At 38.3% G+C, this 26,378-nt stretch overlaps 1 protein-coding gene across 1 annotated transcript; it reads right to left on the reverse strand.

The window, feature by feature from the left end:
* Nucleotides 1-780: 780 nt before the first annotated feature.
* On the reverse strand, nt 781-24,042 carry LOC107806949 (nudix hydrolase 26, chloroplastic). Its single transcript, XM_075228388.1, has 7 exons — nt 23,665-24,042; nt 23,502-23,552; nt 11,829-11,921; nt 11,597-11,691; nt 10,424-10,538; nt 10,228-10,329; nt 781-992 (listed from the first exon to the last, which is right to left on the reverse strand). Exons 1-6 carry the CDS (start codon nt 23,914-23,916, stop codon nt 10,264-10,266), a joined length of 672 nt encoding a protein of 223 aa, XP_075084489.1. The 5' UTR covers nt 23,917-24,042; the 3' UTR covers nt 781-992; nt 10,228-10,263.
* Between the last annotated feature and the right edge of the window lie 2,336 nt (nt 24,043-26,378).

Here is a 26,378-nt window from a genome sequence, read left to right on the forward strand (position 1 = left end):
AAAATTTCCTTAATATTATGAGAAAAATAAAAGAACTTTAGAGCAATGTTAAAGTTATTTTTGTGTGACCTCTAAGTCACGGGTTTGAGCCGTGAAAGCAGTCACTAACGTCTGCATTAGAATAAACTGTCAATATCATACTCCTAGAAATGCGGCATTTCTCCGGACTCTTTGTGAATATGAGAATGCATTGTGCACCAGGATGGTCTTTCTTTTAAAACAAAAATATTACGAGAAAAACCTCAAAACTTTTTGTGAAAAAGTGGTCAACCTTTGACCAATGATAAAAAAAACGTGGGAATTAAGCCTACAGTGAAATGTTAATATATGCACGTACTAGACATGTGGCTTTCAGGGTGTATTACCAAATATTACAGAAAGCTTATATCAAACATAAATACGTGAAAGCTTAATTGAGATATCTAAATGAAAATTCTGGACAAGTTTAAGAGGTCATCTACTGTATTCAGCCAAACAAAATTAAAGTAACAGACTTTTATATACAGGTATATTAGTATTCCATTATTTTAAAAAAGCGGAAAAAAAAGAAGCTAATGCCACAAGTAAATTTAAATCTGGATCATTCGGACTTTGAATTCAAGATGCTAAGATCAAGTTCAGAAACTGTTCATGGCCCCATATGAATCTTTTAAAAAGGTGCTGTCTTGGCAAAACTAATTACCACAAGTAAATTTGATCCCCTCCTTCTTAAGTAAAAAAGCAACATTTTTTCTTCGCTGGCACACACATGATAATTTGATTAACCTAATGCTCAGGTGCTAAAAAATGTTAAATCACATTCAACAAATTCAAAAGAACAAAGTTGGGTTGTCTGTAAACCCAAGTATTCTATCTATGTGATTTTACGTTTTACACACTATAACAAGTTTACAAAACCAGCTAATATCCAATTTGCGCAGCTTGCTTCCAGCCAAAACCATACCCGTTGAACCTCCTGCGATTATTTTGGTAGCAGCAAAGGCAAACAAAACCTGTTGATGAGCATCACAGGAGAATGATCTTGGTCAAGTAATGTACTGTCTTTTCTTTCCAGAGAAAACATATGAAAGAATTACGAAACGTTTGGAGGGAGGGGGTTGACCGTTCACATTGTTATGTTTGGTTGATGAGTGAAAAATATTTTATAACGTGGTTAGTGAGAAAAATAATATCCCAATAATATTAAAAAAATAGTTTCCAATGCTCCAGCAGGCAGCACCTACTTGCTCACTGAACCTGATATATAGCTAAAATATGCATTGCATATTCACCAGATAACTCAAGTCACTCATGACAAGAAATGAGAGACAAATAAAGTGGAAAAAACAGCAATGAAATAGCAATTGAAACAAAAAGGATCAGCTGTGAACCAAAATCAGCTCATTACCATTCACCGGCCCTTAATGCAAAAAAAATTGAAAGGTGAAAAAAGAAAAATTAACTACAAGAAGATAAAAAACATCACTGGTGTTTCTGAACTGTTCCTGAGCCGAAGGTCTATTGGAAACAACCTCTCTATCCTCACAAGGTAGGGGTAAGGTCTGCGTACACACTACCCTCCCCAGACCCCACGGTGTGGGATATTACTAGGTATGTTATTGTTGTTGTTGGTGGTGTTTCTGAACTGAACAACAGGACAACCTCCCTTGTCTCATTTAACATGGTAAAATTAGTATCTAGTAGGAACTCTCTCACAATATAAACAAGTTCGTAAAATTCTTTAAGGACATTCACAAGAAGTACGATGTTTGCACTTATTCTTCCTAAACGCAACATCTTGTAAATCCGGGTGTGTTTCCGAAAAGCTTTTATGTTAAAAACTGTGAAAAATATGAAATTTTGCTTTGAAAACCATTTGAGTTGACTTTGGTCAACGCTTTGAGCAAACGGACCCGGATTCGTGTTTTGACGGTCCCGGTAGGTCCGTATCGTGATTTGGGACTTGGGTGTATGCCCGGAATCGAATTCGGAAGTCCCTAGCCCGAAATATCGGACTTTGTTGAAATTTGAAAGCTAAAGGCTTAATGAATTTGAAATGTTTGACCCATAGTTGACTTTTTGATAACGGGTCCGTATTTTGATTCCGGAACCCGGTATAGGTCCAATACCATATTTATGACTTATCTGTGAAATCTGGTGAGAAATGGAGTTGGTTTGACGTGATTCGGACGTCCGGTTGTGAAAATAGAAATTTTAAAGTTTTCTTGAAAATTTCCTTTGATTTGGTGTCCGATTCGTAGTTCTAGGCGTTATTTTGGTGATTTGATCGCGTGAACGAGTTTGTATGATATTTTAGGACTTGTGTGCATGTTTTGTTTGGAGCCCTGAGGGCTCGGGTGAGTTTCAGATAGGCTACAGAGTGAATTTGGACTTAGAACATTGCTGGTGTGCTTCAGTTTTTGTTGCAGGCCTCAGATCTCGCAATTGCGAGATCAATCATCGCATTTGCGACCACTGTTGGGTTCGAATTTGCGATCTACTCATCGCATATATGTAAAACGCTTATGATAAAGCGTAAACAAATGACAACAAAACGAATGCAGTATTTGATATTGGAGATCCTAGCTGATGAGGTGAAGCAAGGAATAAATCAACTAATGTCTTTAACAAGCATGTTTCAGATGCCCCTAAGCAACAACTTGGAAATGAATGTTCACCTAACCATCAAGATAATATATCTTAAAACAGTTAGAAGCACATGGAATACAGTGCAAACTCTGCTAAACAAAAAAATAAAAGTTAATCTTAGATTGGAAAGATAACTTGAAGATGATTACTAATAGTTCTAGAGTCTATGCACTCCATATTCAGGTATAATGAAAACAAAAGACTTTGTTCTATTCATTTCTGACTTATCTTAATTACTTGAATTCAATTTCGATTAATACTATTATTATTGTTGTCATTGTATTATAGGCCAATCTTACTCATGAGAAGTCCATCAACAAAAAGATTGAAATGTTTGAAGAAATGTCTCTTGTATGGGGGAACAATCGAAAGAAGGGCAGGGCGATTGTGCTAAGTCGTTTAATGATAAAGACTTAAACTGTAGTTCGGAGAAGAGAAACATTAATACCATTGAAGGACTATGCAACGGAAAAGATGTGTCATCAAATTCAAATGAAATTTCTCAAGTTAAGGCAATACTTTTTTTTTGATAAGGTAAAATGTATTAATCAAAAGGGAGAGAACTCCCGTATACACGAAGTATACCAAAGACGTAGAGAATTTACATCAGAACATCATTCTCTACAAAAAACGCTCAATCTTCTATACAAGTAGGGGCTAAATGAGTGCACCAAAAAGCGATCAAAGATAAAAGACCATTCGTAAGATGTGAAAAAGGAGACTCAATCTCCTCAAAAGCTCTCCTATTTCTCTCCCCCCATACTACCCACATGAGAGCTAACGGGGCGAACTTTCACGCCTTCTGCTTTCTTCTTCTACGAAAACCGCCCCAACTATGTAACATTTCCTTTACAGAGCTTGGCATCACCCATTGAACACCAAAAAGATTCAGGATTGTCCTACACAGAGCAGAGGATACAGGGCAATGCAACATAAGGTGATCAACTTCTTCCCCTGAACTTTTGCACATGTAGCACCAACTAACAAGTGTAATTCCCATCTTTCGGAAATTTTCAGCAGTCAAGTTCACTCCCCTTGCCGCTAGCCATGCAAAAAAACACACCTTCGTGGGCGCCCTAGGAATCCAGATCGAGGAGTATGGAAAAGTGGTCTCCTCTCTCACCAACATACTCTGGTAAAAGGACTTTACGGTGAACAAACCATTGCCACGCAAGCCCCATCTCCAAGAGTCACAGGATGGCTGAAGCTTGTCTTGCCCATACAGCAGTGCCAACAAAACTTGTAGCTCCGCAATCTTGCATGTTTCTCCTGAATGAGAGGTCCCATACTACCCCCTTCATGCTCCTTGCGAATCTGTTGGACCATCAGTTCTTTCTGGTTTGAAACTCTGAAGACGTGGGGAATGAGACCCTCAGAGTATCCTCTCCACACCACCTATGATTCCAAAAGTTGATTCTCCTTCCATCTCCCACCCTGTAAGTGATGTTGCCACTGAATGCTTCCCAATTCTTCATGATGCTCCTCCACATGCCACACCCGAAAGGTGTTGTGATCGCCTTGGTCCTCCAACCCCTCCCGTTGAGTCGTACTTTTCTACTATGACCTCCCTCCATAGAGCATACTCTTCTACCCCGAATCTCCACAACCACTTTCCTATTAAGGCTCTGTTAAAAACCCTAAGATCTTTCACTCCAAGTCCACCCCACTTCTTTGGGGACGTGACTGTCTGCCAATTCACTAGATGAAACTTTCTAGTTCCATCCGCCGCATCCCACAGAAAGTTCCTTTGAAGTCGCTCCAGTTTTTCTGTGATGCTCACCGGTGCTTGCAACAGTGATAAGTAATAGGTGGACATACTCGATAAAGTGCTTTTGATAAGCACTTCCTTACCTCCTTTTGACAAATACCTTTTCTGCCACCCTGCTAATCTTTTTTCAACATGTTCGATCACTGGAATCCAAACCGTAGTATCCTTATATGAAGCGCCCAAAGGGAGGCCTAGGTAAGTAGTGGGAAGGGAGCCCACCTTGCATCTGAGAACACCAGACAAGGCATCAATATTAGTAACCTCGCCTACTGGGAAAATCTCACACTTGCCGATGTTGATTTTGAGTCCTGATACTACCTGAAACCACTGCAAAACCTACTTCAGGTAGGTCAACTGATTCATGTCGGCATCACAGAAAACCAGTGTGTCATCCGCAAAAAGCAAATGTGAGACTCTTCGAGCACTGAGCACCCCAATCGGAGCTGAGAATCCTTTCAAGAAACCTCCGCCCGCCGCACGATCCATCATTTTGCTCAGAGCATCCATCACTAGAATGAATAACATTGGTGATAGGGGTCACCTTGCCTGAGACCCCTGGAGCTGCCAAAGAAACCACACGGGCTACCATTAACCAGGACAGAGAATCTGACTGAGGAAATGCAAAACTTTATCCATCCCCTCCATCTTTCCCCAAACCCCATCCGCATCATAATAAAGTCCATGAACTCCCAATTGACATGGTTGAAAGCCTTCTCAAGATCCAACTTGCATAGTAAGCCGGGTTCTCTATTTTTCCTTCTGGAGTCTACAAGTTCATTTGCCACCAAGGCAGCATCCAAAATCTGCCTACCTTGCACAAACGCATTCTGGGAGGATGAAACAGTCATGTCAAGTACCTTCTTAAATTTGTTAGAAAGCACTTTAGAAATAATCTTGTAAATGCTCCCCACGAGACTAATAGGCCTATAGTCTCTGATACAAGATGCGCCTTCTTTCTTAGGCACAATAGTAATAAAGGAAGCATTGATACTTCTCTCGAAAACACCATTCGCATGGAAGTATTCAATGGCTTCCATCAACTCCCCCTTGATGGTGTCCCAGAAGAACTGAAAGAAAGCAAAGGAGAAACCATCAGGCCCAGGGGACTTATCACCAGCACAACTCGACACAGCCTCGTGCACCTCCTCCTCCTCGAAAGCCCTTTCTAGCCACTCGTTGTCTCCCTCCCCTATATGGTTGAACTCTATTCCCCCCAAAGTCGGCCTCCAACTAACTTCCTCTTTATATAAGTTCTCATAAAACCCCGCTATCACCCCTTTTACCTCCTCCTCTCCCTCAATCCTCACCCCATCCACAACTAAGGACTCTATGAAGTTTCTCCTTCGATTTGCGACCGCCACCCTATGGAAAAACTTGGTATTCGAATCCCCCTCCTTTAACCAGAGCACCCTCGATTTTTGCCGCCAACTAGTCTCCTGAGCTATTGCTAACTCGACTATTTCCCTCTTAACCTCCCTCAATCTCTCTTTCTCAGATTTGTCTAGCTCCCCTGCCCCTTCCTCTCTTTCTAAATCCCCCAATTCATGCATAAGCTCCCTCATTTTAACCTCTACCCTCCCAAAAACCTCCTTATTCCACCTAATAATATCTCCCTTGAGCAATTTGAGTTTCTTCGAGAGACAGTATGAAGGTGACCATGATACCCCGTAGCTTGTCCACCATTCTTTCACCTTGTCACCGAATCCTGGCACTTTCAACCACATGTTTTCGAATCGGAAGGGAGCACGCACCCCCTCCCTCTGCATCCATCTAGCAAAATAGGCAAATGATCTGAAGTCAACCTGGATAAAGGAATCTACAGCACATTCGGCACCAGCTCATCCCATGAGGGAGACGTCAGGAATCTATCAAGTCTAGACCTTGAGTTGGAATCCTCCGCCCTGGCCCAGGTAAACCTTTCCCCTGACAGAGGAAGGTCAATGAGAAAGTGATCATTGATGAAGTCAGAAAACTCCTCCATGGCCCTCGAAAACACACTACACCCTAATCTCTCCTCCGGGAATCTAATAGTGTTAAAGTCTCCCCCTAGAACCCATGGAATGTCCCATTCCCCCATAATATTGGCCAGTTCCTCCCAGAAAGACACCTTGGACCCTTCCCCTACCGGCCCATACACTCCCCCAAATCCCCACTCTGCCCCACTCACTCTATCTTTGACGAGAGCTGCCAAAGAGAAAACACCCTTCCTAATCTCCTTTACCTCCAAGCTTCTATCATCCCACATAAGTAGAATGCCCCCGGCACTTCCCGCTGCTGGGACCCAATCATATTTCACCCAACTACCTCCCCAGACACTTCTCACGATCGCATCTGACAAAACTTCCATTTTGGTCTCCTGAAAACAAACTAGGTTGACACCTCCCTCCCTAACTCCCACTTTGATGATGGCCCTTTTGTTTGGGTCATTCATCCCCCTCACATTCCATGAAAGGATCTTAACTTCCATAAGCGACAATAGCCCCCATTTCCCCACCGCCCCTAGCCGAGGTCCCTTTCTCTTTGTCACACACTCGCCCTCTTCTCTGATACACCACTACATCCCCTAAGTTATTTTGCTTAACACCTTTGCCCAACTCCCTCCCTGCACCATCGTAAAGAGATTGTTGCTCAATCTCCCTCAACAGTTCTAACACCCTATCTTCCTTCCCTTCAACAGAAACACCTAGAAACTTCCCAAAGTTTAATAGTTTATCCTCCATCCAGAAAGACATATCCCCTCCTCCGATCCTTGACAAACTTGGGCAGGTTTCTTCTATATGTGCCTTTTCCTTGCTACTATCAGAGGAATACAAGACCATAGCATTGCTAGCACTAGGGGTTTTAACCTCCGAAAGGGTCTCACCATCTCTTTGAGGGTTAGCAACCTCTGAAATTAACACCCCGCTGCTATAGGAATGTCCAGAACCATCAATAGTGTAGCATGGTGAAAGAGAGCATGGAACCCTTGGCGTCATATTAACTGAAAGTACTGGTCCGACACTAACATCAATTCGGGCATGCTCAACAATCACCCCAGAAGAAGAAGAAACTTTAAGTGTGGCCTCAGCACAACTAAGCCCAGGAGCAGGTGAGGGGTTGATGGAACCGGGTCCATCAGAGGCGGTGGGCCGTGGATTGACAGCACCATCGTTAGCCGGTTCTGCCCCTGCAACAGCGGCCATCGTAGAGGGGCACAAGTCACTAGAGCTCGGTGAAGAAATGCCACTGTGTGAAGCACCATGGCCAGAGGAAGGAGGAACGACTGTTCCCATATGCTTAGGAGCCTTGCCATGCGCAGCTTGAAATAAACTGGGCCCTTTAGGATCAATTCTAATGGAGTTGGGGAAAGTAGCTGGGCCCATGTGAGGAGGCCCAGGCCTATACTTGCTGAAGACTTTCCCGGCCCTATGATAAGTAGAAGAGGATCGTCCCATTCTGCTTTTCCAGCCCGCCTCACTGACCCATTCACGTCTTCTCCTCCTGTTATAATTTTGTCTTCCTCCCCCAATTTCAAACCTCCCATCTCTTCTCGACCTAACATCTGCTTCCGGCTTAATCCAGTGATCCGGTGAGCCCTCCCCTCCCCTCAGAGACTGTTTTCCCCTCCCCTCCCTTCTATTTGACCTTCCCTATTCTTCCGTCGCTATCACCGGCATAAAGATAGGGCGAAATTCAGGGCTCAACCAAACCCTATAACTCAGGTAGCCATCTTCCATCACAGTGGAGACAGGGATTCTGCCCCCTTTCCTCACAACAATCCTCACTCGCGAGAGATCGTGTAAACTGCAAGTGACATCAATAAAACCCCTACAAATTTCCCCTATCTTCTTGAATAGGTCAAGACACCAAAGATGCACCGGGAGACCCACCATGTTGACCACCAATGTTTCGCCAGTGAAGCGAGGGTCAAGACACTCATCATGCTCCACCCATCTGTCTAGATTTAAAAAGTTCTCATCGAACCACCTGTTTCCTCTGACAAGAATTTCTGAAGCTTGAGACTTGTCAACAAAACGAAAGAGATATTGGGTGTCCCCCAATTGCGATATTTTCAGCCCGTCCTTGACGTTCCATGCCTCTGCTGCCCAGTTCCTAACAGCCTCCGAAGAACCAACCCATTTGGAGAAAGACCCAATGAGACTAGATTCCAAGAAACCCTTGCGCCTGAGAGTGTGCTCCTCGGACAGCGAGAAGTGCGGCTCCTGTCCTACGTTGAGCTTTCGATGGCATCTTCCCCCAAGTTCTAGGGCTGGCCAAGAGACAGCTTTGATAAAAGACATGTTTTCCAGTTTTCTGGATTCTAAAGAGAAAAAGGAGCTTCTCTCTGTACAATCCATCATATTCTAAATGCGGCTGTCCCGGAAAAACTGGCCGGAAAAAACCTCAATAGTTGGAATAACAGTATTCACAGTGGGTGAAAACAGTATATAGGAAGGGAGTAAGGTTTTCTCGTACTGAACAAAGGAAACAAACGTCAGAATCTGGGGTTTAAAGGCCGGAAAAAGAAAAAGACGTCGGAATTTGGTTCAACTTGTACGGGATGGCTCGGAAATGCCTAGAGAAGAGGCTGTCTGAAGAAAGTTTTTTTGAAAAGTCGCCGGAAAAGGCCACACGCGCCGGCGCGTGGCAGGAACTCGCCGGAAAGTCAGGCGAGTTGGCGGCGCGTGAGGGCGCGTGAGAGCTCGGTTGCCGGGGAAATTTACTGGGGTTTGGTCGCGGGGAGCTTGGCTCTTGATGGGTGTGGTGGAATTTTAGGAATAAGAAGAGATGGAAGAGGCTCGGCCATAGAAAGCACTGTTCAGGCATGCATTAGCAGACCTAGGGTTCAGGCACTGTTCAGGCATTTTATTCCCCTCTATCCAAGGTCAGTCAAGTGCAGAGGACCTTAAGGCAATACTTAAAGGAAGTCGTTCTTCTAATGTGCATGATGAAGTCAGTAACATATAAATAAAGCTCGAGAAGTGGCGGCACATAAAATAAAATAGTTGATAGTCGAGCACATGTTACAAGGTTGCACAATAAAATTATGGTAATTGAAGGTTTCGAGGAAGAGTTCCTAGCCATAGCTTCTGATTATTGGTGTAGGATAAAAAGTTGTCTAAGGGGCTTAAGGAAAAAGAAACATAATTCCGCAAGTCGTGGTTAGAAACATTTAAGCAACAACACTAAGATACATCAAATTTTGACTACGTATTTACACTAATTTTTCATGGCCCAAGTAAAAATGGTTGTGCCAGTTAGAAGAACACTGCTTGATGAGGTTGACAATAGTATTTTAGTTTTCACTGCTTGTGTTCTTGTTCAATTCACAACCTGTAATAATACTTCCATCTTGTAGTACATCAATTTTTCTACCTTTCGATTTTGTTGTTTTAAGAGTGATGAATAGTAATGGGTTGGTTGTGGTTTTGAGTAAGTGAGGCTATTTCGTTCATGCTTTTTCTTTTGGTTGCTAGTTCATTGCTGATCTTTTTTGTTTCAGTTCTTTCATCTTTCATCTTTCATCTCTAGGTACGAATGACTAAAGTCATCTGGTGAACATTTGCTATATCAAGTTTTGGTGGGGAAAGGGGTGGTGAGAGGAGCTATTTTTGTACTACTTAGGAAAAATATTTTTTCTCCTTACAACAAAACAATAAAAATTATTTTCTAGCCACCAACCAAACACTAAAAAATATTTCCGAGTCACCAAACAAACATTGGAAAACAGTTTTCTTGAAAATCATTTTCCGTGGAAAAGATTTTCCTTCATAGCGAACACACAATGTATAAGTTTGATTAGAGAATGGTAGCAAAACAGTGCATATCTAATGGGTTTTAGATAAACAGACCTCTTGAACTTCACCCTTCAGAAATGGTCAGTTTCCCTACAGGAAATATTGAGAAAAAACAGATAAAACTTCCTTGTAAACAGGCTTCTTGAAATCCACTGCCTGTAGAGAAGATTTTGGATAAAAGTCAAAATAGTAGGAGTTAGAGCCTTAATTTGTTTTAGGAGAAACTTCAATGGTCAAAAGGTCCACTTACAAATTCAACAACTTGCTCCGGTGACATCCATGACCATTCTCCAAACTCAGCCTTCTCTGTCCCATCGCCCAGAAGGTTGATTTCTTCATCCTTTCCAGTGAACTTAAATAGGAACCTAGAATTTTCCATATTGTATTTCAGTGCCGTTAATAATCAGGAAACAACTGAGATCTATACGATTGTTTATCAAGGAACACGAGAAATAGAGTTTTATGATAACCTAAAACTGGTCTAAGCAGAATAGCACTCACTAACATCTAGACAACAGATGTGTAACATGTATACACACCCTTAAATGACAGCATGCATACCCACTGCCACTTTATAGTTTGATCCATGTCTCATATATATTCTGCAATAAGACTTTAGATTTTTTTAATTTTTGGGTCTTGCTAATAACTGTCAGTATCTGGCCAAACAGAAAAAATGAACTCCATAAAGATCTGATTCTGGAAATATAGAGAATGTTAAGTTGGAGCCTCTGCTTTTTTCTTAAGCCTTAGTGGATAGGGTTACCCGGGACATGTGCCAGTGGAGGTAGCAGGTATGCAGTGAGCTAGTCGAAATGCGCACAAGCTGGTCTGAAGACCTTCATTATTATTTAAAAAGAAAGAGTTGGAGCTTCTGTTCAACTGAATCTTAAGGTGTACACCTGCATGCATAGGCCAAGCTTTGATAATCCAGGGGTTTTAGAAGTGCCCACAATTCTTGAGCTGTTTTGCTGTATTTCTTAAGAAAAATTCAATTCTCAAAGCTTTAGAAGTTCAGTGGACGAGCCTCACTGCAAAGGAGAAAGGATAGAACTGGAGAGGAAAACGCTATAAAGGAAAGGGAGAAAGGCACATAATTGCTACTTCGAGGCTGGCTCTTGACGATCAGGAACTAACATAGTCTATTCTTGGCTTGAATAAGCAAATTCCATGGAAAAAATCAAATTTAGTCTATGCACAGGAAAATAGCATAATAGATATAAACAGCAGCTCCACCTGGAACGTAATAGGCAGTCTAATTTTAATTTAAACAAGGTTTAGATGACTACTGAGCCGGTACATGACCCTAGCTATGGGTAAACAAACAGGAGCGATTTGTTTAGGACAAACAATAATAGGTATGGTTATTGCTAAAGTAAGAGTATATTTTTATGTATAAAGTTGCTGATTTAGATGTACCTACCACTTCTGTGCTTGACCTTTCCAATCAGATCCCCATTGATGCCTTAGCTTTTCCCTAACGTCTGGTGGGAAATCATACGTTAACCAGTGTGGAGCCTACATAGGATTTAGAACGTCATTAACCAGCGTAACAATACTCAAGATAGGAGATTGCATCCAGTTAAGGAAAAAGACCAGTGAAATAAAACATAAATGAAACATTAAGAGATGAGAGTAGAATCTACTTTTCATACCTCAGCAACGATTTCTGCTGAAGTAACCCCAGTTTCCTCTCTTAATTCCCTAATGGCAGCATTTCTTGGATCTTCACTTTCATCAACTCCACCCTGATTCAAACAACCATATATGTGTCATTTTTCCTATTTATTACAAAAGACCAAGATTTCGACAAAAACACATGATTTCCTAACTTTTGAAGATTTCTTTCATTCTAATTATTTTGCAGTAAAGTAAACACAAAGTTTTGAAATCCTAAAAGACTAACATCTTAAAAGAATTTGCAAATATTGTCAAAAGAGAAAGGAAAATACATACGAAGTTTTGTAGGAATGCAAATTTGAAAGGCTCCAGATAATTGGATGTTGAGATATTACGAGCACAGACATACATTTCACACTCATACGGAACAAAACCATATTCTGAATACACGTCAATGGCATTTCATTACAGAATTGGACATTGCAATACAAATTTGTAGTTTTTGATTAGAAAGAGGGTTAATAATCTTCTCTAGTCTTTATAGCTGAATTGTTAATAATTCTGAAACTCTAATTGGGTAGTTTAAGATCACTTCATTTTGAACAAACTTCATTCGAATGAAGAAAAGGGACCTAACAAAAGGCCATTTGTGACAAAGGCATCAAGCCCGATTAGTATGATCTCTTCTCTTGTGCCTCAACGGATTTATTTTGATTCAAGTGACCACACTATTTTCTATCATGATCCATTTGGGAACATGTGTGCAAAACTACAATCACATTTAGAATGTGAAAACGCAAAAAACTGCAAACAAGTAGCATTTGGCCAAACATGACTTTTAGTTGTGGAACTAATTTAGTTATTCTACGGATAGATATATATGACACTAGATATTTTAGATCGCATTTGCACTTTTATTGCCAAGTCTAAAGGATTCATGTTTATTGGAACCTCGTATTCATAATCTCTTCTATTAACTTCACAATTGTTCATTTATTTTAGCCACAAGCTGGAACCATATGGGAGATATAACCTATCAAACTCACAACAGGCCTTATCAATTTCATTATCCGCATAGATCATTATGATATCCAAACTTTAGGTAAAATAATTACGAGACAACAAGAGCGTAGTCAGTATTTATAGCCAAAACTATTGTAGCTCACTGTTGTATTGAACACTGTAACCTAATCAATAAGGGAAGAGAAAGAACGATTCTTGGCTCTACTTGGACTTTGGGGATACCTATTAATACTTCCACTCAAGAAATGCTTCCTATCCATATGCCAGAAACCAGATATTAGATTATGGTACGAAGTCTGATATAAGTACTAACACTTAACAGCAGGGGCGGAGGGAGGGTGTTATCTACGGGTTCGGACGAATCCAGTAACTTTTTGCTTAGACCCTGTATTTGTACTAGAAAATCTATTAATATATATAAATACTTAATAGTGAACCCACTAACTAACGAGCTATGGGTTCGATAGTAAATTCAGAACTCATAAACTTTAAATCCTGGCTACGCCTCTGCTTAACGGTTAAGCAATAGCAAAGGTTTTGCGAGGATACTTGAAATTCATTTTTTTCCCTCCCAGATACCCAAATCCACTTAAGCTAATAAAATATCACTCATAGAAACATGTTCCTAGCCAGTTAGATGAATACTTAAAATCATTTCATCATGAAAATAAGTTTGATGCATTACCCTAAATTTTAGTACTATAAATGTCTAATCTTGCCAGCCCCCACCGCCCATCCATCCTCAAAAGAAAAAGAATATGATACTAACTCCTTTTCAGTTTATATGATACATTTTCATTATTAGTCTGCTTCAAAAAGAATAACACATTTCGATAGAGAGAAGGAAGAGATTTTCTTCTTCAAATGTGTGTATTTTCCTATCTATTACAAGCCTTTATATAGGCATGAAAATTGAAGAAAAATATGTCATTAAGCATTTGAGATAAGATCATGGAGGAAGAGTAGACATCTACCATAATTTGATTTTTCTTATAACACTCCCCCTTGGATGTCCATAGATAATGTGCCTCGTTAAAACCTTATTAGGAAAAACCCTCTGAAAAAAATCCTAGTGAAGGAAAACCCAGTGGGACAAAACCTTGTAAGGGAAAAAGAGCACAACGCGTATTAACTCCCCCTGATGAGAGCATCAATTCACATCTTTGAGCCTTCGCATCCCAATCTTGTACACTAGTTTCTTGAAGATTGACGTCGGTAGAGATTTGGTGAACAAATCAGACATATTATCACTTGAACGAATCTGTTGCACATTGATATCACCATTCTTTTGAAGATCATGTGTGAAAAATAACTTTGGTGAAATGTGCTTTGTCCTATCTCCTTTTATGAATCCTCCCTTCAATTGGGCTATGCATGCTGCATTGTCTTCATACAAAATTTTGGATAGTTTGTCACACTTCAAACCACATCTGTCTCTAATAAAATGTATTATAGACCTCAACCATACACATTCTCGACTTGCTTCATGAATAGCAATTATCTCAGCATGATTAGATGAAGTAGCCAAGATTGATTGCTTAGTCGATTGCCAAGATATGGCAGTGCCTCCACATGTAAACACATGGCATGTTTGAGATCGATCCTTGTGTGGGTCAGATAAATACCCAACATCGGCATAACCAACAAGATCGGGACTGCAATCATTGCCATAAAATAATCTCATATCGGTAGTTCCTTTTAGATACCGCAAAATGTGTTTGATTCCATTCCAATGTCTCCTTGTAGGAACAGAGCTATATCTTGCTAAGACATTAACTGAAAAAGTTATGTCAGGCCTTGTAATGTTAGAAAGATACATTAGTGCACCAATTGCACTAAGATATGGTACTTCAGGACCAAGAATCTCTTCATTCCTTTCTTGAGGTCGGAACGGGTTCTTATTCACATCAAGTGATCGAACAATCATCGGAGTACTTAATGGATGTGCTCCATCCATGTAAAATCGTTTCAATACCTTTTCTATGTAGGTAGATTGATGAACAAAAGTCCTGTTTGCCAAATGTTCAAATTGCAAACCAAGACATAATTTTGTCTTTCCGAGATCTTTCGTCTCGAATTCTTTCTTTAAATAATCAATTGCCTTTTGGAGTTCTGTAGGAGTTCCAATAAGGTTTATGTCATCAACATATACAGCAAGTACAACAAACTCTGATGTTGTTTTCTTTATAAAAACACATGGACAAATGGCATCATTTATATAACCTTCCTTTAATAAATACGCATTAAGGCGATTATACCATATTTCGCTTTAGACCATACAAAGATCTTTGCAATTTGATTGAAAATATTTTCCGGGACTTTGAATTATGTGTGTCGGGCATTTTAAATCCCTCGAGAATTTTCATGTATATCTCATTATCAAGTGAGCCGTAAAGGTAGGCTGTAACCACATCCATTAAATGCATGTCAAGCTTTTCATGGACAGCAAAACTAATAAAACATAACAGGAGAATACGTCTCTTCATAATCGATATCAGGCCTTTGTACCTTATTTTTTCTCATTCCTTTTACGTACAAAGACTCATTTATAGCCAACAGACTTAACACCATTAGGTGTTTGGACTACAGACCCAAAAACTTCACGTTTCGCAAGTGAAGTTAATTCTGCCTGGATAGCGTCTTTCCATTTTGGCCAATCATTTCTCTGTCTACATTCATCGACAGATTTTGGTTCAAGATCCACATCTTGTTGCATTATTTCAACAGCGACATTATAAGCAAAAGCGTTATCAATAACAATATTATTTCGGTTCCATCTTTTTTCCCGTTGAGATATTCGAGGATTTTTATCCTTAGAACCGATTGGTCTACCACGTTTCAAGCGTGGTTTAAACTCATTTGCTTTAATTGATTGTCCTACCGGGATATCAACTTGAATTGGAGCATTAGCAGCTGGAATATGTGACTTAGTCACCCTTGGTAGGTCAGTGAATGCATCTGGCAGTTGATTTGTTCGAGGATCTAAATGAGATAGTGATAATACATTCCAATCTATTTCTTTTCTCAGTTGCTTATTTTCTCCCTCTAATGTAAGGTATACTGATTCATCAAAATGACAATCAGAAAATCTTGCCGTAAATAAATCTCCAGATATTTCATAATAGAAAGAGATTCATACCCAACATATATCCCCAACCTTCTTTGGGGACTCATCTTTGTGCGTTGTGGTGGAGCAATTGGAACATATACCGCACAACCAAAGATTCTAAGATAGAAAATATTTGGCTCCTGACCAAAAGCCAATTGTAATGGGGAGACTTTATGATAACTTGTGGGCCTTATCCGCACAAGTGTTGCTGCATGCAAAATAGCATGACCCTATACTGAAATGGGGAGTTTTGTTCTCATAAGCATTGGTCTAGCAATTAATTGGAGGCGTTTAATCAATGATTCCGCTAGACCATTTTGTGTATGAACATGAGCAACCGGACGCTCAATTGTTATCCCAGTTGATATACAATAATCAGTAAAGGCCTGAGATGTAAACTCATCAGCATTATCAAGACGAATTGTCTTAATTGTATAATATGGAAATTGTGCTCTTAGTTTTATTATTTGAGCCAACAATCTCGCAAATACCATATTGCGAGTTGATGATAAGCACACATGTGGACCATCTTGTAGATGCATCTACCAAAACCATATAATATCTTAATGGTCCACATGGAGGGTGAATGGGCCCACATATATCACCCTGTATACGTTCCAGAAATGTAGGGGATTCCATCCTAACTTTAATAATTGATGGTCTAATAATTAATTTGCCTTGAAAACATGCAACACAAGAGAATTCCTTAAATTAAAGAATCTTTTGGTTCTTCATTGAATGTCCATGTGAATTCTCAGTTATTTTACGCATCATAGTAGAACCGGGATGACCCAACCGGTCATGCCAAATAATAAAACTATCTTGATTAGTAAATTTTTCATTTACTAGGGCATGTGTTTCAATCCTGCTAATACTTGTGTAATATAAGCCGGAGGAAAGAGCGGGTAACATTTCAAGCACATATTTCTTACCCGACTTTATTGTAGTAGTATAAAGATATTCAATCTTTTCATTATTTGTAATCTCAATGTGATATCCATTTTGGCGAATATTTTTGAAACTTAGTAAGTTTCTTTGAGACTTACTACAATATAATGCTTCATTAATAGCCAAATTTGTTCCTCCGGGTAGTAATAAATTTGCTCTTCCTGAGCCTTAAATTAATTTTGTACTGCCAGATATTGTATTAACATTGGCTTCTTTCATCACCAAATAAGAGAAATATCTCGTATCTCTTAAAATAGTATGTGTTGTAGCACTATCCAAAAGACATATATCATCTTTATTGATCTTGGATCTAACTGAAGACTGGGGAATTTTCATATTCTTCATAAATAAACAAAAAGTACATCATAAGAAATACGAAAGACTATAAATAAAAGAAACATTAAAAATTACACGAGGAATGTAGAAACTAGCATATATGATGCTTTAGGAAAGTACACTAAGAAGAACAAACTATATAAATAAAGACATAATATAAAATAACAACTTTTCTTAAAGCTTTATTCCCCAGTAAGATAATCACTTCTTCATTCAATATCCTCAAAGAAGTCTCCAACTTCTAAATGAATAATATTTGTAAGGCCTCCAAAATCGTCATCTTTATATGCAAGATTTGCCTCAGCATCATGATATTTGTTTGAGGGACCTGCTTTATCATCATTATTTTGAAAAGTCAAGTGTGACTCCACATTGTTATCTTTTCTTTTATTGGATGCTTGATAAAGTTTGACAAAATGGTCAGGTGTACGACAAACACGTGCCCAATGACCTTTCATACCACACATGTGGCAAATATTAACTCTGCTTTTAAAGTATTATTTTGAGGATCCTTATTGTTCTCTTATTTATTTCCACCATGATGACGATAATTATTTCGTCCTTCTCCATGTCCACGACCATGATAATGATTTTGTCTTCTTTCAGACTTTTGAGTAACTGCTACCATATTCACTTCGGAAAATGGTGCAGATCCAGTGGGACGTGCTTCATGATTTTTCATTAAAAGGGTATTATGTTGCTCAGCCACCAGGAGGCATGAGATTAATTAAGAATATTTCTTTAAACCTTTTTCACGGTATTGTTGCTGCAATACCATATTTGAGGCATGAAAAGTAGAAAGAGTCTTTTCCAGTAAATCCTCATCATTCACAATTTCCCCACATAATTTAAGTTGGGAAGTTATCTTGAATACAACAGAATTATATTCACTTACAATTTTAAAATCTTGTAACCGTAAGTGAATCCATTCATATCGAGCTCTTGGCAATATCGTTGCCTTAAGATGGTCATATCGTTCCTTCAAACTGCTCCATAATTCAAATGGATCTTTTAGGGTTAAGTACTCAGTCTTTAACCCTTCATCGAGATGATGACGAAGGAAAATAGCCTTTGCTTTATCTTGGCTTGATGTTTCATTCCCTTGTATAATAGTATTTTCAAGAGCTTTTGCAGCAAGGTGAATTTCAGCATCAAGGACCCATGATAAATAATTCTTTCCGGAGATGTCAAGTGCCACAAATTCAAGCTTTGATAAATTCGACATAATGAAAACTATTCTATCATGGCACTTGACAAATGAAAAGATAAAATCTTATATCCAAACGACTTCTGGCAATGGCTTTCTCTGATAGGGGCTTGCTTCTTTAAGCTCCGCCCAACCTATACAAGGTGTTGCTCGCTTTCTCTCAGCCACTAGTGGCTTATGTAGTGGTCGGACCCAAAAGGCTTTTGCCGTGATATTACTTCCCCCTATTCGACGATTCACTCTTCGTGGACTTGCTTGAATCGTCCGAAAAAAAAGGGAAAGTGCAAAGACCGCTAATGCAGCTAAGGGAGTTTCGGCTGTTAGGACAATGGGGACGATAGAGAGTCCTCTAGCCCGGTCCCGTCCTTGCGTCCCTCGACATACTAAGGAAAACGGTTGATCCAACTACATAACAAATACAGACGATAACATCAAAAATAGCAAAACCCACTTTTGCCTCATCTAAGGCCAAGGGGGAAATAAAGTTATCAAACATAGCATCGGAAAGGGTCGTCTTTCGCCCGATGTTAAAGAACTATTCGTCAAGTGCCATGATAGAATAGTTTTCATTATGTCGAATTTATCAAAGCTTGAATTTGTGGCACTTGACATCTCCGGAAAGAATTATTTATCATGGGTCCTTGATGCTGAAATTCACCTTGCTGCAAAAGCTCTTGAAAATACTATTATACAAGGGAATGAAACATCAAGCCAAGATAAAAGCAAAGGCTATGATTTTCCTTCGTCATCATCTCGATGAAGGGTTAAAGACTGAATACTTAACCCTAAAAGATCCATTTGAATTATGTAGCAGTTTGAAGGAACGATATGACCATCTTAAGGAAACGATATTGCCAAGAGCTCGATATGAATGGATTCACTTACGGTTACAAGATTTTAAAATTGTAAGTGAATATAATTCTGTTGTATTCAAGATAACTTCCCAACTTAAATTATGTGGGGAAATTGTGAATGATGAGGATTTACTGGAAAAGACTCTTTCTGCTTTTCATGCCTCAAATATGGTATTGCAGCAACAATACCGTGAAAAAGGTTTAAAGAAATATTCTTAATTAATCTCATGCATCCTGGTGGCTGAGCAACATAATACCCTTTTAATGAAAAATCATGAAGCACGTCCCACTGGATCTACACCATTTTCTGAAGTGAATATGGTAGCAGCTACTCAAAAGTCTGAAAGAAGACAAAATCATTATCATGGTCGTGGACATGGAAAGGGACGAAATAATTATCGTCATCATAGTGGAAATAAACAAGAGAACAATAAGGATCCTCAAAATAATCCTTTAAAAGGCAGAGTTAATATTTGCCACAGGTGTGGTATGAAAGGTCATTGGGCACGTGTTTGTCGTACACCTGGCCATTTTGTCAAACTTTATCAAGCATCCAATAAAAGAAAAGATAACAATGTGGAGGCATACTTGACTTTTCAAAATAATGATGATAAAGCAGGTCCATCAAACAAATATGATGATGCTAAGGCAAATCTTGCATATAAAGATGATGATTTTGGAGGCCTTACAAATATTACTCATTTAGAAGCTGGAGACTTCTTTGAGGATATTGACTGAAGAAGTGATTATCTTACTCGGGAATAAAGCTTTAAGAAAAGTTGTTATTTTATATTATGTCTTTATTTATGTAGTTTGTTCTTCTTAGTGTACTTTCCTAAAACATCATATATGCTAGTTTCTACATTCCTCGTATAATTTCTAATGTTTCTTTTATTTATAGTCTTTCGTATTTCTTATAATGTACTTTTTGTTTATTTATGAAGAATATGGAAATTCCTCAGTCTTCAGTTAGATCCAAGATCAATAAAGATGATACATGTCTTTTGGATAGTGCTACAACACATACTCCCTCTGTTTCAATTTATATGAACCCATTTCCTTTTTAGTCCGTGCCAAAAAGAATGACCTCTTTCCCTATTTGGAAACAATTTACCTTTATGCAATGATTTATAGCCACACAAAATATATGTGTCTCATTTTACACCACAAGTTCAAAAGTTTTCTCTCTTTTCTTAAACTCCGTGCCCAGTCAAATGGGTTCACATAAATTGAAACGGAGGGAGTACTATTTTAAGAGATACGAGATATTTCTCTTATTTGGTGATGAAAGAAGCCAATGTTAATACAATATCTGGCAGTACAAAATTAATTGAAGGCTCAGGAAGAGCAAATTTATTACTACCCGGAGGAACAAATTTGGCTATTAATGAAGCATTATATTTTAGTAAGTCTCAAAGAAACTTACTAAGTTTCAAAGATATTCGCCAAAATGGATATCACATTGAGACTACAAATAATGAAAAGATTGAATATCTTTATACTACTACAATAAAGTCGGGTAAGAAATATGTGCTTGAAATGTTATCCGCTCTTTCCTCCGATTTATATTACACAAGTATTAGCAGGATTGAAACACATGCCCTGGTAAATGAGAAATTTACTAATCAAGATAATTTTATTATTTGGCATGACCGGTTGGGTCATCCCGGTTCTACTATGATGCGTAAAATAATTGAGAATTCACATGGACATTCAATGAATAACCAAAAGATTCTTCAATTTAAGGAATTCTCTTGTGTTGCATGTTCTCAAGGCAAATTAATTATTAAACCATCAATTATTAAAGTTAGGATGGAATCCCCTACATTTCTGGAACGTATACAAGGTGATATATGTGGGCCCATTCACCCTCCATGTGGACCATTAAGATATTATATGGTTTTGGTAGATGCATCTACAAGATGGTCCACATGTGTGCTTATCATCAACTCGCAATATGGCATTTGCGAGATTGTTGGCTCAAATAATAAAACTAAGAGCACAACTTCCATATTATACAATTAAGACAATTCGTCTTGATAATGCTGATTAGTTTACATCTCAGGCATTTACTGATTATTGTATATCAACTGGGATAACAATTGAGCATCCGGTTGCTCATGTTCATACACAAAATGGTCTAGCGGAATCATTGATCAAACGCCTCCAATTAATTGCTAGACCAATGTTTATGAGAACAAAACTCTCCATTTCAGTATGGGGTCATGCTATTTTGCATGCAGCAATACTTGTGCGGATAAGGCCCACAAGTTATCATAAAGTCTCCCCATTGCAATTGGCTTTTTGTCAGGAGCCAAATATTTTCTATCTTAAAATCTTTGGTTGTGCAGTATATGTTCCAATTGCTCCACCACAACGCACAAAGATGAGCCCCCAAAGAAGGTTGGGGATATATGTTGGGTATGAATCTCCTTCTATTATGAAATATCTGGAGATTTATTTACGGCAAGATTTTCTGATTGTCATTTTGATGAATCAGTATATCTTACATTAGAGGGAGAAAATAAGCAACTGAGAAAAGAGATAGATTGGAATGTATTATCACTATCTCATTTAGATCCTCGAACAAATCAATGTGAACAAGAGGTTCAAAAGATAATTCATTTGCAAATCAACTGCCAGATGCATTCACTGACCTACTAAGGGTGACTAAGTCACATATTCCAGCTGTTAATGCTCCAATTCGAGTTGATATCCCGATAAGACAATCAATTAAAGCAAATGAGTTTAAACCACGCTTGAAACGTGGTAGACCAATCGGTTCTAAGGATAAAAATCCTCGAAAAAGAAAAGGAGCAAATGATCAAAGTGATCATAATACGGAGGTAGTGGCCCAAGAACAGCACAGAGACATAACAAATGATAAGACCTCGAGGGAGGTCCAGGTACGTGAAAATGATGAGAATGGAGAGATCTCAATAGTTATGTCTCAAAGGGAAAAAGATGGAACCGAAATAATATTGTTATTGATAACGTTTTTGCTTATAATGTCGCTGTTGAAATAATGCAACAAGATGAGGATCTTGTTGGTTATGCCGATGCTGGGTATTTATCTGACACACACAAGGCTCGATCTCAAACAGGCTATGTGTTTACATGTGGAGGCATTGCCATATCTTGGCGATCGACTAAGTAATCAATCGTGGCTCCTTCATCTAATCATGCTAAGATAATTGCTATTCATGAATCAAGTCGAGAATGTGTATGGTTGAGGTCTATAATATATTTTATTAGAGACAAATGTGGTTTGAAGTGTGACAAACTACCCATAATTTTGTATGAAGACAATGCAGCATGCATAACCCAAATGAAGGGAGGATTCATAAAAGGAGATAGGACAAAACACATTTCACCAAAGTTATTTTTCACACATGATCTTCAAAAGAATGGTGATATCAATGTGCAACAGATTCGTTCAAGTGATAATATGGCTAATTTGTTCACCAAATCTCTACCGACGTCAACCTTCAAGAAACTAGTGTACAAGATTGGGATGCGAAGGTTCAAGGATGTGAATTGATGCTCTCATCAGGGGGAGTTAATACGTGTTGTACTCTTTTTCTCTTACAAGGTTTTGTCCCACTGGATTTTCCTTGAAGGTTTTTAACGAGGCAACCAAAAGGCGTATTTATAAACATGTGTACTCTTTTTCCTTCACTGGGATTTTTTTTAGAGGATTTTTCCTAATAAGGTTTTAACGAGGCACATTATCTATGGACATCCAAGGGGGAGTGTTATAAGAAAAATTAAATTATGGTGGATGTCTACTCTTCCTCCATGATCTTCATCTCAAATGCTTAATGACATATTCAATGACATATTTTTCTTCACTTTTCATGCCTATATAAAAGCCTTGTAATAGATAGGAAAATACACACAATTGAAAGAAGAAAATATCTTTCTTCTCTCTATCTCTATTTCTTGTTCATATTTTACTAAATTGCTTTTATTCCATAACACTTTTTAGTTTATATGATACATTTTCATTATTAGTCTACTTCAAAAAGAATAACACATTTCTATATTTGGAAACAATTTAAATTTAAACTTTTTATTCTACTCATTCCACGAGAAACTTTTATCGCAGGTTTGCTTCTGTCTTTAAGCTTTTAAGACTACAAGTTTTAAAAATCTTTTTTTTTTCTTAAATTCTGTGGGGAGATTAAAACGAAAAAATGAAGCAAACCCAAATGAGAACTACACAATATACCTGCGGCATTTGCCAAGCACTAGGTATATCTAGCCTCGAAGCAGCAAAAATCTGCAACGTTTAGATTAAAACATAAAAAAAAAATAGTTAAATCAAAGAGAAAACAAATAAAAAAACATATATCGATTACTCTATAGAATAAATGTAAACAGAAAAGAAAGACCTTTCTATTAGAAGGGTTCATTAGACAAATGCCCACGTTTCTTCTGTAACCTTCAGGTGGGTTCTCCATTGATGATTGTGGCTGTAATGGTACCGAAGCAAAAGAAGCTGTTTTGCGTCTAAAGCGAAGGAGTGGCAAAGTGGTAATTTGATGGGATTTTGGAGGGCAGTATGGGGAAGGAATTGAGGTATTGAGCTGCAGTGGAAGACGAGAAAGTGGAAGATTACAGACGAAGGATCGACATAAAGCCATTGAAAAAGTATTTGATTTGTCTTATATTTGCCTTCCATTTACCGTTTTATCCATGAGAGCTTGGCAGAGTTAATTTCATCTATATATGTCTCTATCATTTGTCCATCTTTACTCTTACACTTGGTGTTGTGGAGCCATATAGATAAACAAATGACTAAATTTATCTCTAACTATTAAATTAGTGTATATATATTCTATAATTATTTGAAATTGTCGTTAAACAATTGAAAAAGTCCAATTATATGACTGAACAATTAAAATAGGTTCAAATGTACCCCTCTATGGCTTTCACCGTACCAAACAATGGGAGGGGTATATTTGAGACGAAAGATAATGATACGAGCTCATATAAGACAAAGGTAAATGCAGTACATGTTAGGAGTACATTTGAATATTTTCTCATGTTACTCCTTATTTTGAGAAATGATATTATAATTTATCCCTTGATTTGGAAATGAAATACCAAAACTAAATGAAATATATTTTTTTTATAAGTATGTCTAGAAGTGTTGAAGACTGAAGTTGCACTATATGGAAGTTAGGGACTGAATTATATATAAAAGAACTTGTAACAGAAATTAGGAAGTTAGTTATTTACCTACCCTAAGTCAGTTAGAAAAAGGTCACTCTACAGGGTAATTGCTCGTGTATATATGTTGATGATCACCACATTTTGTAAGTATGAGAATAATACACACTATCTCTCCTCTCAAGATGATCTAATTCTCTCTTCTTTTCTTCTTTCATCCTTGCATTCTATCTCGGCCTTCTTTTTGTATCTCTGTTTTTCTAAAGTTCACATTGTGAACCTAAATCAGTTCATGGTATCAGAGCAGTCAAGCCATACAGCTTGAAGATTGATTCAATTCCGCCCAAAATTTCTCGAAAAGAAAGTTTGTTCAAATCAAAGAAACAAGGATGAGTATCAATGGAGACCAAGAAGGCACTATAAATGTTGCTATGTTAATGGTAGGCTAGAATCACGTGTTTTAGTCATAGTTTACACTCTAATTATTGTATTTTACTTGTGTTTGAGCTTAAAAGATGGTAATTTGCACTTATTATGTGTTTTATACCTTGTAGGAAATGATTTTGAGTTAAGAGTATAATTGGGAGCTAAATTAAATAAGTTGGAGCTTTGAAATCTGAGTAAAAGCCCAAAAAATTAAATCGAGTTCGAATTCAGGGACCAAAGACCGAGTACGCATGTGAAAAATAGAAGAAAAATATTTGAGGCATGGAATTACAATATCACATAGTGTCTGCCCTAATGTTGTGACTAGCAAACTTCATAATCTGACATCAAAGAAAGGCCACCAATACATTAAATTGTGAAAATATTTGGATGTTCAATAATGGTCCACCAAAAGAAATGATAATTAATATACCTCACCTTATTCTTAGTTTAGAGAGGAATTCTAGCGAGACATAAGCAAGACAGTAGATGCAATGATATTGCGACGCATTGCGCGTCGCATCGTGCGATGCAGCAAGAGAAAACGGCACATGAGAAGCTTTCAAGGATTCTAAAAATATCCATTAAAGCGATGCATGGTGCGTCGCCCAGTGCGGCGTAGCAGTGTAACTTTTCTGCTGCCCGTCAGAACTTGCTCTTTGAACTTCCCCACTACTGCCCCGCATGAGGCAGCGCAAGGCGCGGTGCGCCTGTGTAATTTTTACAGAGTATTTCTCCTACTTTGGCTTGGAAGGGATAGTTTCGTCCGGGCCCACTCCTACATGGTATAAATACACCAAAAAGGCATTTTTAAGGGACTTTTGACCTTGGAGGCTTTGGGAGAGCATTGGAGGCTACAAGACACGGGATTTTATCATCTTTCCATCAATTCAATATGGGAGTTTAGATTGTAACGTTAGATTGATGCTTTCTTATTCTTTAACTCTTTTTGTGATGACTTCCTCCGTAATTATGGAGTAGTTTGCCTTAGGATTTGATGTGATTTGGTGACTTGGTTATTGTTTATGGATTTGATTACTGCTTAATTATTTGAATTTATTGGAAGAGCTTTAACTCTAGTTGTGATTTTATCCATTATCTTTTTTAATCGGAAGAGTAGCATAATATTGAATATTCTTGCAACGCATGCCTTCATTTATTTTGGTACTTTTTTAAAGTAATCGAAAGAGTTTTGTGATCTACCTCTTAAATTAAGATTGAGAAATATTCGAGAGAAGTTTCTCTTATACCATTCTTACCAATAGATTCTTTCAAGTTTCACCGCACTTCACATTAGTTTATTTGAAAGATTTAGATTTAATCGAGAGATGTTTCTGAATCGGAAGCATAAGCTAATCACCTATTGAATTCGTGAGAATCGATAGAACCCCAAGAGTGAAATATAACAGTATCATATCCAGAATCAAAACCTTGCACCTATCACGTCAAAACCCTTGTTCCCCACATTGATAAGAAACAACGCTTGCTAATCTCTGGTTTGTTGAAG

The sequence above is a fragment of the Nicotiana tabacum genome, chromosome 13, assembly GCF_000715075.1.
Source record: "Nicotiana tabacum cultivar K326 chromosome 13, ASM71507v2, whole genome shotgun sequence".
Taxonomy (NCBI): Eukaryota; Viridiplantae; Streptophyta; class Magnoliopsida; order Solanales; family Solanaceae; genus Nicotiana; species Nicotiana tabacum.

Coding starts and splice junctions, on each gene's coding strand:
- LOC107806949 (XM_075228388.1), bottom strand. CDS start 23,916: ATGGCTTTATGTCGATCCTTCGTCTGTAATCTTCCACTTTCTCGTCTT. Junction 23,553..23,664: donor TGAACCCTTCTAATAGAAAG/GTCTTTCTTTTC, acceptor TAAACGTTGCAG/ATTTTTGCTGCTTCGAGGCT. Junction 10,539..11,596: donor AAAGGTCAAGCACAGAAGTG/GTAGGTACATCT, acceptor GGAAAATTCTAG/GTTCCTATTTAAGTTCACTG.